Source organism: Scyliorhinus torazame, chromosome 11, assembly GCF_047496885.1.
Source record: "Scyliorhinus torazame isolate Kashiwa2021f chromosome 11, sScyTor2.1, whole genome shotgun sequence".
Classification (NCBI taxonomy): domain Eukaryota; kingdom Metazoa; phylum Chordata; class Chondrichthyes; order Carcharhiniformes; family Scyliorhinidae; genus Scyliorhinus; species Scyliorhinus torazame.
Genome location: NC_092717.1, coordinates 155775621 through 155787991, shown reverse-complemented (window position 1 = coordinate 155787991; position 12371 = coordinate 155775621). Strand labels below are relative to the sequence as shown.

Below are 12371 nucleotides of genomic sequence, written 5' to 3'. Positions count from 1 at the left end.
AGCAAACAAACCTGCCAGGGTTTGCTTGTTGTGCTGCTTGCACGGCCAACTCTCTGCCCACATGTCTGTCCTTGGCCTGCTACAATGTTCCAGTGAAGCTCAATGCAAACTGGAGGAACAACATCTCATCTTCCAGTTAGGCACACGACAGCCTTCCGGTCTCAATATTGAATTCAACAACTTCAGATTATTAGCTGTACCCCACCTCGACCCATTTGTTTTCATCCCATTTCATTTTAACTGTTTTCACCAATCCTTTCTCTCTTGTCTTTCTTTATATATATTCACCCCCCCCCCCCCCCGCTGCCCCCCATCTTATCCACCTTTTGTTACCCTTTCTCCTCTTTGCTTCCCCCTTCCCCTCCCCCAACATCTCCATCTGTCGCAGTTTACTCTCTGATGTTAGTTTCTCTGCAGTTTGGCCTTTCACACCTTTTGTTCTCTCTGGGGACTGCCATTAGCACTCCTTCGGCTATGACCCCGTTTCCCTGGGTTTCTGTGGCTATGACTCATCTTTCATTCTCACTCCACAGTATAAATATTTCCCACTTTCTCTGTATTATAGCTTTGACAAAGGGCCATCTGGACTCAAAACGTTCGCTCTTTTCTCTCCCTTCAGATGCCGCCAGACCTGCTGAGATTTTCCAGCATTTTCTTTTTGGTCTCTGCCCGCTGTTGTTTTTATACCATTTTTGAGGCCACTTAAGGGCCTCAATTGGCATGGGGCGTGATGGCCACCCATGAACCATGCACTTAATCCGTAATGTCCCCACCCATCACCCTCAAACCAAGAGCTTGGTTGAAGTTAAATAATAAGCAAGTTTTGTTTTTCCCTGTCACTTTACAGTTGCTTCTGTAAAATAAAGCAGATTATTGATTTGGACCTGGCCTCACCTTATTCAAGTGCTATTGGCTTGCCTGCTTACAGAAGTGCAGTTGAAAGCAAATGGGGAAGGCACAATATTCAGTTATGATCATTTTTTTGTCCCAAGTGCCAATATTGTATGATTTGATATTGAGCAATACACGTTCCTCAACATATTACACAGACAGAACGGTACCACTAAACCTAAGAAAGTATTTAACACAAGTCCAAATATTATAACACCCTGTTTGTGTTGAGTTAGCTGATTCCCAGCTGTGACAGCAATTAGATATTGCAATTAACCCAAATGTCCAGAAGAAATTTGACCAGGGTTCTTCACCTGATAGTGATCCAGTTGAAATAATTTTGTGTGCAAGCCAGGTTCAGTTCTGATACACTGTGAGGTTAAGTAGCTTACTGGCACTATCCAGTCTCCCACTTGAAGTGTATATACTTCGGTAAGGTATCAGACGCTGCCTCGGACTTCAGGAATTGAGCCAAGCATAAATCAAATGTCTTAATGCATTGATAATTCCCTGCTTTGTCCAAAAGCACTAAGGCTAGTTATAGCAGTCTTAACTGCAGTCTAACTCAGGTCATCTTAGCTAGCACAGCCCTATGGTAGAACTTTCCAATTTGGTTTGGGATCCCAGCTTTGGACCATGTGCAAGTCCCAACCTTGTTAAGAGCTCAACTCGACATTGTTCGGCCAATTCTGACAGAGAGCAGGCTCACCTTCCAATTAAAGATAGAGGTAGGTGGACCTTGGAGCTAGATGGCCAATAAAAAGTCCTTTGGAGCTTGATGGCCAATAGAAGGTCCTTTGGAGCTAGGTGACCAATAGAAGGTCCTCTGGAGCTAGATGACCAATAGGAGATCCTTTGGAGCTAGATAGCCAATAGGAGGCACTGAAGCAGCTGCAGCCTGCATTTGGGTAAATGAGTGAGAGGGCACCTCCATCTTTGGACACAGTCTTAGCACTTAAAATATTTGAAATAAGAAATGGCCACAGCTCCTCAACCACTATTGTGGAGGGGCTGCTCCCAGAGGGTGACCCGCAGCCGCATCTATGGCTAGGTAGATGGGATGGGGCGGTAGCCTTAACGGCACTCTGGAGCATGTGATGTTCTTGGGTAGAATCAGTAAGATTCAATAAGAATCATAATCAAAACTGCACATGCTGTTCTCCTTCTATTGGTGCAATTATGTATGGTTGCCTTAAGTGGACAAAATGCACAATACAACTTTCAATGCACGACAGAGCACTTGTTTCTCTGTCTTCTCCTGGAAGGCCACCTCCCGGCAGTTACTGTGCTCCCAACACTGGATTGGTGGGGTCGGGGGTGCTATCACCTTCTGATTAATGGGCTTCCTGGAAATAGCTCAGTCGTGGGAATGGCCAACAATGGGAAATTACGCCCACCCACCTTCGTTCCCACCCAAATTGGCCTTTGAAAATCCAGCGAAGGTGTGATTTCCATGAATTAAATAAATTTTAATATAATTGAAGGGCTTAATGCCATATCATCTGCCAATGATGTATTCTCACCCCTGGTGGCGTGACGTTACACTGGCGTGAATCACTACAGGTTTTCAAAAGCAAAGACCAGCCGTGATGACCACGTTGAGCGTATGGACGTGCCTGGAGGCCCTGGGAGCTGAGGGACAAGGCTGGACATTGCCCCTGCCATAGGGAGTCTGGCACAGGGGTACCTCGTGTCCATTTGCGGGGGTGGTGGGATTCCCTTTATTTGTGGTTCGGGGTGGGGTAGAGGGAAGAGCTCTGGTGTCTGTGATGGGGTGGGTGCCCCAATATTGGTGCTGTTGTGGGGGGTTCCAACCTCCATGGGAAACGGTCCCGATCCCTCTGGGGGGTGGCTTTAAATCGGGAAGCCCTTTAAAAATGGTGCCCTGATATCAGAATCCTGGCAGTGTGATCTTCACCAGAATTTTGAAACTACACAGAGTGCCATCAGATCAGACAAGAAAGGTGTCTGTGGTGATATGCCTGTGAATAGTATTGTACAACAGAAAAGTTGCGCATAGAGTAGTTCCAGGAGAGTTCATGGAACTCAAATAGTGACCTAGTCTGTATAATATTTTGTTTGTTATCTTTCCACGTGTTCATCAATAAATCATCATTCTAGTTAAGTCACCAGATGTTCTGTGTTCATCATTGCAACAGCAAGGTCACAGAACACAACATGGTACCAGCAGTATTGAATATTTAAAGGTAACAGCTGAAAAGACGAGGCAAAATCGTCCGAAGAACAAAAAAGGAAAAGATTCTTCCACTGACCTGGTGAACTACGGCTATTGGTGACTCAACACAAAAAACAACAGTGAAGTTTGAGATGGAAGGTTTAAAGGCACCTCACCAGCTTCAAGTTTTGGGTAACATAGACACAAACTGGCGCATTTTCAAACAGAAGTTTAAGCTCTATGTTTCAGTCCTTGGCCTGCAGGCACACCCTAACAGGAGGTGCATTGCATTGCTGCTCAAGGTGGCAGGCCCACAAGCAACCAAAATCTAAAATAGCGAGAAGGACAGCAAGAGCTACAATGAGGTGATAAAGTACGATCGGCATTGCTCTCCAAAAAAAATGAAACATTTGAAAGATACATTTTTCGAACGCGTACCCAGAAACCAGGTGAATTTTTTGAAAGCTTTGTAACCGACTTGAGGCTGTAGGCCCAGTCCTGCAATTTCAGCAATCTAAAATCATCGATGATCTGTGACCAAATAGTATTTGGCATATCGTATGATAAGCTGCAGGAGAGATTGTTATGGGAAGAAGAACTGAAATTGGAAAATGCGATTAAGATTTGCCACACGAGTGAGTTGGCTGCACAGCAGATCAGCACACTCAGTTTGAAACATTTTGGCGCCAACATGGAAGAAGACGCCAGCGCCATCAGCACTGTGATGCAGTTTAATAAAAAATGTGGCCTCAGTGCGGGCAGCCATTTTAAGTGGCTGACTGGAGTCGCCATCTTATGACAGAAATGTGGCAATCAACATGGCCCACGACACTGTCCAGCATATGGAAAAGTATGTTCCAGGTGTGGCCATACAAATCATTTTGCCAAACAATGTTTTTTGCAGCCTACAGTGGACTAAACAGGGTCAGTCAATGCAATTGATGAGATGCCCCTTGAAGAATTATTTTCCATTGATCTAATTTCAACCAAGGACATGATGAGTCCGAATATGAAGGAGGAAGATGGCTTAATGACCAGTTGGAATAACAGTGATGATCCAGCTGATACCGTCGAAAACAGATGGACAATTCCAGTGATGCTGAACGACACACTGATAAAATGCAAGCTCGACATGGGAGCGAGGACAAACCTCCTCAGTCTGTGTGATTTGCACGGGCTGCTTGTTCCACAAAAGTCGTAAGTCAACCGACACTGCTGATAGACTACAGTGTGAATGAGATTGAGACGCTGGGGGAATGTGAACATGAAGTATGGGTACACAACAGAAGTCACATCATTCCAATTCCATTGTGGACACAAAAAGGGAGTCTATCATAGGGGCGGATGCATGTGAGGCCCTGAACCTAGTTGAGCGGCTGTACATCCCTGTCAGCGAGATTACTGCGACTCGCAACTAGATATAGTGATGCAATTATCCGATGAGATACGAGCGATAGTGAAAGTGGAGGAAAACCAACCAGAGTCAGAGATGGAGGATCCAAAGGACACCTCAGAGTTCTGGTTGGCGGTCTTCGAAAATGAGAATATGCTCAGTGATATGATGAGCCCATCCTGCAGAATCCAGAAGATGTTGCCGTAAAGTTCTCAGATCCGGAACAGCCAATGAGCTTCACTCTGGAGTTCAAGTTTGAACCAAATGAGTACTTCACAAATGACGTGCTCGCAAAAACATACCAGATGGAGTTGCGGCCTGATGGGTCAGGCTGCTTCGTATTTACAATCACGGGGTGCACAGGCTGCCACATCGACTGGAAGAAAGAAAGAAATGTCACACTGAAAACATTAAAATGAAGCAGTTGCATAAGGGTCGGCCTACTCGTAAAGCAGTCACGGAAACTATACTAAATGACTCTTTTTTCAACTTCTTCATTTCTCCTGAGGTTCCAGAGCATGGAGTGTGAGATGGAAGCTCTGCAGCAAGACTCGCTGTTGATATGAAAAATGGTCAATTCCTGCATGAACACATAATTCCACGAGCAGTGTTACACTTCACGGAAGAGGATGATGATGATGCTGAATATGATGATGATCATTACGATGATGGAAACTTACGACGACCATGATTACGATGAGGAAAGTGAATACTCGGATGATGAGCCAGAAGATGACGGCAGTGAACCGCCGTTCCACTGGTTTGGCAGGAATGACGAGGTGATCACAAGGGACGCCCAGTCTTCGCAGGGCACCAAGAAGTGTGAAAGCCCTGAGATGGCGTGCGCAGAGACTGAAGTAAGATTGTGGTAGCAGACACCTCGGAGGAAAACAACTCAGCTGCGAACAAACTAATAACGGAAGATATAATACCCATTTAGGAGAAAAAGGCTCCAGAAGCATAGATGAATCATCTCAGGCCTTTGAAATGATTCCAGTAATGGACTCCCCAAGACTCAAGGTCACTCCACCGAAAGATGAGTTAGAGGAGCAGATGGCTGTATCTGTATGCAATTCCCCAACGACAAATGATACTGATACCATGTTACCAGACGTGGCTGTATCTATATGCAGTTCCACTGCAGTTCGGATGATACAGATATATTACAAAACGAGGATAAGCCATTACTTGATTCTTCAAAAAAAGATGACCTATCCATTGTCATTTCGAGTGACGAGGAGCCATTACTTGGGGCTCAAACACAGGATGTAGGGACAGCACCCAAGGTTGGAGATGTGGATCCAACCCAGACACCAGAGTGCGAGGCTCTGCAGCCAGCTGCTGAAGGTGCATACTTGACCACGACCGCACAGTCCCTCAGAAGTATGCCAACACGAACCGTCTCAGCAGACGATCCACAAGCAACCGCTCCCATGGCACAGGCCAACGGCAAAATGGGTGCTACCAAAACCAAGGGGAAAAAGAGGAGCAGGCACAAAATCAGTCACAAAATCGCACTCAATAAAAAAAAAGAGGAAGATAATGGGGGATACCATGAGTCCCACCGATGACACCAAGCAAGAAGACATCAGCAATGTGGCCGACACTCATGATGCTGAGCAAGAAGACATTGGCAATGTAGCTGACAGGCCAGAGAGCACACAATGACACAGCAGCTAAAAGCATCAGCTAGTGATGCAGGCATGGCCAATAAGGATACAGATTTTCAGAGCGCATCGCGTCAAAAGGCTAAGACACAAAAGACCTGCATGCAAACCAATCTTCCAGAAGCAAAAGCGACGTAGGAAAGCTGACAAGAGCCCAGAGGATCAGTGGGGTGATCCAGTCGGAGGTGCACAATGAACTGTGCACAAGGGACATATTTAGAAGGCATATCATGTTAATTGAAGCACAGTTGAATCTCTATATGCATATGTGTTGAACGATAATACAAATCATGTTTCCGTATATCAATGTTAACATCTCCAAAGTAAGAAGTGTTACAACACCAGGTTAAAGTCCAACAGGTTTGTTTCAAATCACTAGCTTTCAGAGCACAACTCCTTCAGATTCACCTGAGGAAGGAGCAATGCTCTGAAAGCAAGTGATTCGAAACAAACCTGTTGGACTTTAACCTGGTGTTGTAAGACTTCTTACTGTGCTCACCCCAGTCCAATGGCAGCATCTCCACATTATAACATCTCCAAAGGAAGGGGGATGTGGTGCTATGCCTGTGAATAATATTGTACATAATTATCAATGCGACCTCCAACCAGCTGATGACGTCAGATGTTGGCCATGTGACGTGGGACACTTGCGAGTTGGTAGTAGGGTGTACAACAGGATAGTCGCACATAGAGTAGTTCCAGGAGAGTTCATGGAACTCAAATAGTAACCTAGCCTGTATAATATTCTGTTTGTTATCTTTCCATGTGTTCATCAATAAATCATCATTCTAGTTAAGTCACCGGATGTTCTGTGCGTATCATTGTAGCGGCAAGGTCACAGAACATAACAGCATCTGTGAAGCCGACGAGTTTCACACAGCAATTCTCACTTGATCTAACACTGTGCAATTTTGGAAAACTACTGCCCAATGTATTCAAAGTGTCTGTACTCCAGAAAACTACAACGTAGGCTGGTTAAAGAGAGGCACCAGATCCTAAAGTCTGGATAGGTGAAAAGTGGTAACTGCAACATTGGAACGCAGGCAGCAATTAGGAAGAAACAATGGCAGCATAGAGACTTGTGCTTCTCTTTTCAAAAAACAGCCAACCCCTGTATACCTACAAACGTAAGAACATAAAAATTAGGAGCAGGCCACCCGGCCCCTCAAACCTGCTCTGCTATCCAATGAGATCATGGCTGATCTGATTCTGGCCTCAACACCACTCACTCGCAGCCTACCCCTGAAAACCTTTGACTTCCTCATTAGTCAAGAATCTGTTTACTTTTGCCTTAAAAATATTCAATGACCCAGCCTCCATCACACTCCAGGGAAGAAAGCTCCAAAGACTCACAACCACCTTAGAGACAAAAAATGTCTCCTCATCTTGGTCTTAATTTTAAACTGTGTCCTCTAGTTCTAATCTCTCTCACAATGGGAAAGTCATCATCCACCCTGTCAAGTCCTTTCAGGATCTTGTATGTTTCAATAAGATCAACTCTTATTTTTCTAAACAATGGATACAGGCCTAGCCTGTCCAACCTTTCATCATTAGATAATATCCTGGCCACAGGTATCAGTTGAGTGAACCTTCTCTGAGCTGCATTATTATCCTTTCTTAAATAAGAAGACCAAAATTGTACAATACTCCAAATGTGATCTCACCAATGCCCTGTACAATTGGAACAAAACATTTCTACTTTTATGTTCCATCCCCCTTGCAATAAACAACAACATTTCATTTGCCTTCCCAATCATTTACTGTAACTGCACACTAGCTTTCCCTAATTCATGTACCTGGACACCTAGATCCCTCTGTACCTTGGAGTTCTGCAATCTCTCTTCATTTAAATAGTGTACTGCTTTTCTATTCTTCCTGCCAAAGTGGACAAGTTCACAATTTCCCACATTACCTTCTACCTGCCATTTTTTTGTCCAGCCACTTAACCTCTGTCCTTGGACGCGCTCGAACAGCCTCATTGCACCCGACTTAGTGACGCGACGAGACTCTTAAATCACACAAGAAATTGGCGATGCTTGGAATGCCTTGCAAATCTAATGAGATCTTGCGAGACGTTACGAGGGCGAGATCCAGATTAACATATTTAGTGAGCCATTAGGTTCATTTAAATATATCAGCGCCCGATTCACCCGAAGCTCAGGACGAAGGCCCGCGCCTGGGAGACCTCGACATGGTGCCGTTTAGCACTGGTCCACACAAATGTGGACCAGACGTATCAGCATCGGAGGCCCCCACGTGGTCAGGCTCTGGGCAGGATGGTACCTGGCACCCCTGCTGCCACATGGGCACCTTGGCACTGATAGCCAGGTCCCTTGGCAGTGCCACCCTGATAGTGACACTTGGTACTGCCAGGGTGCCCAGGTGGCACTGCCAGGCCAACAGGGACACTGCCAGGGTACCAGGCTGGCAGTGCCCCAGTGCCAGGTTGCCCACACCAGAGATCAGGCTGGGGGTGCCCTGCCATTAAGAGGTGAAGTAAGGGGCCTCAAGGACCACCAAGAGGTAAGTTGGCGCAGTGGGGATATCCGGAGTCTGTGGTGTGGTGTCCGAGGGATAAGAGAGATCAGGGCAACATTTAAAAATGATGCCCTGATCTCTTCCTGCACTGGTGAGCTGAACTCGTCAGTACAGGAAGCGAAGTAAGTGCGGACTCGGTAGCACATTCCCAACCAGGGTTAGAAAAACAACAGAGTCCCATTTGATAGCAGGGTCATTCTCTGTGCTGCAGGCCCAAAACAGGGCTCTGATATTTGTATGTTAAATCGTGCCCCATATGTTCTCTTTGCAAAACATGTATGTGTCATCAGCAAATTTAGCAACCATACCCAAGTCATTGATATAAACTGTAAATAGGTGAGGTCCCAGCACTGCTCCCTGTGGCACTCCACTCATCACTTCTTGCCAACTTGTAAATGACCCATTTATGCCGACTATCTATTTCCTGTTGGCAAACCAACCTTTTGTCGAAGCTCACATGTTACCCCTATACCATGAATCCTTATTTTGCGTAGTAACCTTTGACGTGGCACCTTGTAAAATGCCTTCTGAGTACGGCACATCTGCAGGTTCCCCTTTATCAACATTGCTTTTTATTTCCTTTGATACGTAACTATTGGCATTTGTATGTAAGCATTTGTCACAGAGCAGAAAAGGTCATATAACTGATAAAGCCTGTCTGTTCAGCTCTGTGCCATGGGGAACGGGGTTCTGCTGCAGAGGTGTGGGATTGCAAAAAGTGAAATCATGTGAGACTCCCACCAATTACACAAGTCGGCAGGCCTGACAGTATTTATGCAAAAAATACTGCATACATTTTTCCAGGTGCTGACAGTCAGCCCCCGACATATAAGGAAAATTAGAACTCTGAAAGCAATCCTTTCTGTCTTATCTCAGGTACTAAAGAGATGTCTGTCAATGTGGATGACGATGGAGTTATTTCTCTGAACTTTGAATGTGGTGATATGCCAGAAGGTTCGAACTTCATTTGGTCTAAAAATTATGAAGAACTCATTGACTCACCAAGACTTACTATGGAGACAAAAGGCGGAAAGTAATTATATTTTTCTATTATTATGTCGCAATGGGCCCCTGCTGCCATGCTTGACTGTTTCTTTCTGGGAGATCTTGTTATTGTTACCAATTTTATTTGTAGTGTTGGATACACTTGGTGAAACAACGAGCAATTTATTTAGGCAGAAAAAAAGAATGGTATTTACAAAAGAAAGATGTTCTGTACTTTGCTGGAAATAATCTCAAAAATATGTGAAATCAAAATTTTAAAAATTGGCTCCATTCTGCATCAGTATATTTGATGCTCGTGTGTTTGTCAATGGGCAGAATTTAATGTCTCTCCTCCCCACAGCACACCGCCAGTTGAATTTGGAGCTGATGGAGAGGGAGGTGGCAATGGGGTGATCAGACAGTAGGGTGTAGGGTAAGATCCAGCCATTCTCCCACCGTCTTCCAGTCAGTCCAGGGTATAGTATTTGGGCAGTCTTTCCATTCAGAAGCCAATTAAGGCCCTTTGGTGGCACTTAAAGGCCTGATCCTGCCATTGCTGGTATTCAACTAATGGTGGGCAGGGCATTTACCATCGCCCAGCAAATCTTATTGGGTTTTCCAGGGGATTCCCTCATTCATGGGCATTCTATGGCCAACATGTTCCAATCAAGAAAAAGGGTGGGACCAATAAATCCAGTGAACACTGGATATCGAGGGATATACAGCATTGGGTAAGGAGAAAAAGGGAGGCTTATGGCAGATAGAGAGCAGAGGCCCTAAAGACATATGGAATGTGCAAAAGGGAATTTAAAAATGAAATTAGGAGCGCAAAAAGGGGACATGAAAGGACACTGGCAGGTAAAATGAAGGAAAGTCTTCAGTTGTTTTACAAGTTCACTAAGGGTAAAAGGATAACTTGGGAAAGGGTAGGTCTCATAAGGACCAAGTAGTAATTGTGTGTGGAGCCGGAGGACGTGGGTAAGGTTCTAAATGAATAATTTGCGTCGATATTCACTCGTGAAAGGGACGGCGTGGGTATAGAAATCAGGGAGAAAGACTGTGATAAAATTAAAGAAAATAACTTTGAGAGGGAAGAGGTCCTGAGTGGTTTGGCAGGCAAATGTCCAAGGCCAGATGAAATGTATCCCAGGCTGTTGAGTGAGGCAAGGGAGGGAGGAAATAGCAGGTGCGCTGGCAATAATTTTCAATTCCTCTCTGGCCATAGGAGAGGTGCCAGAGGATTGGAGGATAGCCAATGTGGTACTATTATTCAAGAAGGGAGGAAGGGAAACTACCAGGAAACTACAGGCTGAGGCGCAATCAATTACTCTCAAGACAAAGTGATTCATAACTGAAGGCTTTAATCTGCTAGAACTCTTTCCCAGCAGCTTCGATACAGAAAGTGAAGGCTGCTGGGACGGCACCGGTTCTTAGCTCCGCCCTGAGAGGCAGAGGATATGTACATCAGCCAATGGTAGACTCCTGGGTCTAACCAATAGTCATCCACCTCTCAGGTACCTCAATACCTGGTACTACCACACAGGCCAATCAGTCTAACCTCAATGGTGGGAAAACTATTAGAAGCAATTCTGAGAGATAGAATTAATCTGCATTTGGAGAGGCAGGGATTAATCAAGAACAGTCAGCATGGTTTTGTTAAAGGGAGGTCATGTCTGACCAACTTGAGTGAATTTTTCGAAGAGGTGACGAGGTGTGTAGACGATAGAAATGCATTTGAGGTCATCTACCTGGACTTCAGCAATGCTTTTGATAAGGTCTCACATGGGAGACTGATAGCGAAGGTAAGAGCCCATGGGGTCCAAGGAAATTTGACAAATTGGATCCAGAGATGGCTGAGTGGCAGGAAGCAGTGGGTGGTGGTTGAGGGGTGTTTTTCTGACTGGAAGCCTGTGTCCAGTGGAATCCCGCAGGGATCAGGGTTGGGACCCTTGCTGTTTGTGGTTTATATAAATGATTTAGACATGATTGTAGGAGGGTTCATCAGCAAGTTTGCAGATGATATGAAAATTGGTGGGGTGGTAAATGGTGAGGCGAATAACCTTAGATCACAGGAGGATGTAGACTGGCTGGCCAGATGTGCTGATCAGTGGCAAATGAAATTCAATCCAGATAAGTGTGAGGTGATGCACTTGGGCAGGATGAACAAGGCAAAGGGAATACATAATAAACTGCAGGACGGTAGCACGGTAGCATTGTGGATAGCACAATTGCTTCACAGCTCCAGGGTCCCAGGTTCGATTCCCGGCTTGGGTCACTGTCTGTGCGGAGTCTGCACAACCTCCCCGTGTGTGCGTGGGTTTCCTCCGGGTGCTCCGGTTTCCTCCCACAGTCCAAAGATGTGCAGGTTAGGTGGATTGGCCATGATAAATTGCCCTTAGTGTCCAAAATTGCCCTTAGTGCTGGGTGGGGTTACTGGGTTATGGGGATAGGGTGGAAGTGTTGACCTTGGGTAGGGTGCTCTTTCCAAGAGCCGGTGCAGACTCGATGGGCCGAATGGCCTCCTTCTGCACTGTAAATGCTATGCTATGCTATGCTATGCAGGACCCGGGGAAGCACCGACGATCAGAGGTAGCTTGATGTGTATGTCCTTAAGGTAGCAGAGCAAGTGGATACAATGGTTGCAAAGGCATGGTATACTTATCTTTTATTAGCCGAGGCAGAGAGTTGAAGAGCAGGAGGTCATACTGGAACCTTGGTTAGG

The 12371-nt window shown here is 45.5% G+C and overlaps 1 protein-coding gene and 1 long non-coding RNA gene across 4 annotated transcripts in view; one reads left to right on the top strand and one right to left on the bottom strand.

The window, feature by feature from the left end:
* The window catches only part of LOC140385595 (uncharacterized), a 130978-nt gene that overhangs the window by 2413 nt on the left and 116194 nt on the right, over positions 1 to 12371 (bottom strand). The window lies entirely within an intron of this gene.
* Positions 1 to 12371, top strand: part of myom1b (myomesin 1b) — a 246733-nt gene that overhangs the window by 180586 nt on the left and 53776 nt on the right. For all 3 annotated transcript variants that reach the window (XM_072467909.1, XM_072467907.1, XM_072467908.1), the window contains one exon: positions 9542 to 9698. In XM_072467909.1, coding sequence (XP_072324010.1) covers positions 9542 to 9698 — 157 coding nt within the window. The remainder of the gene's footprint in view (positions 1 to 9541; positions 9699 to 12371) is intronic.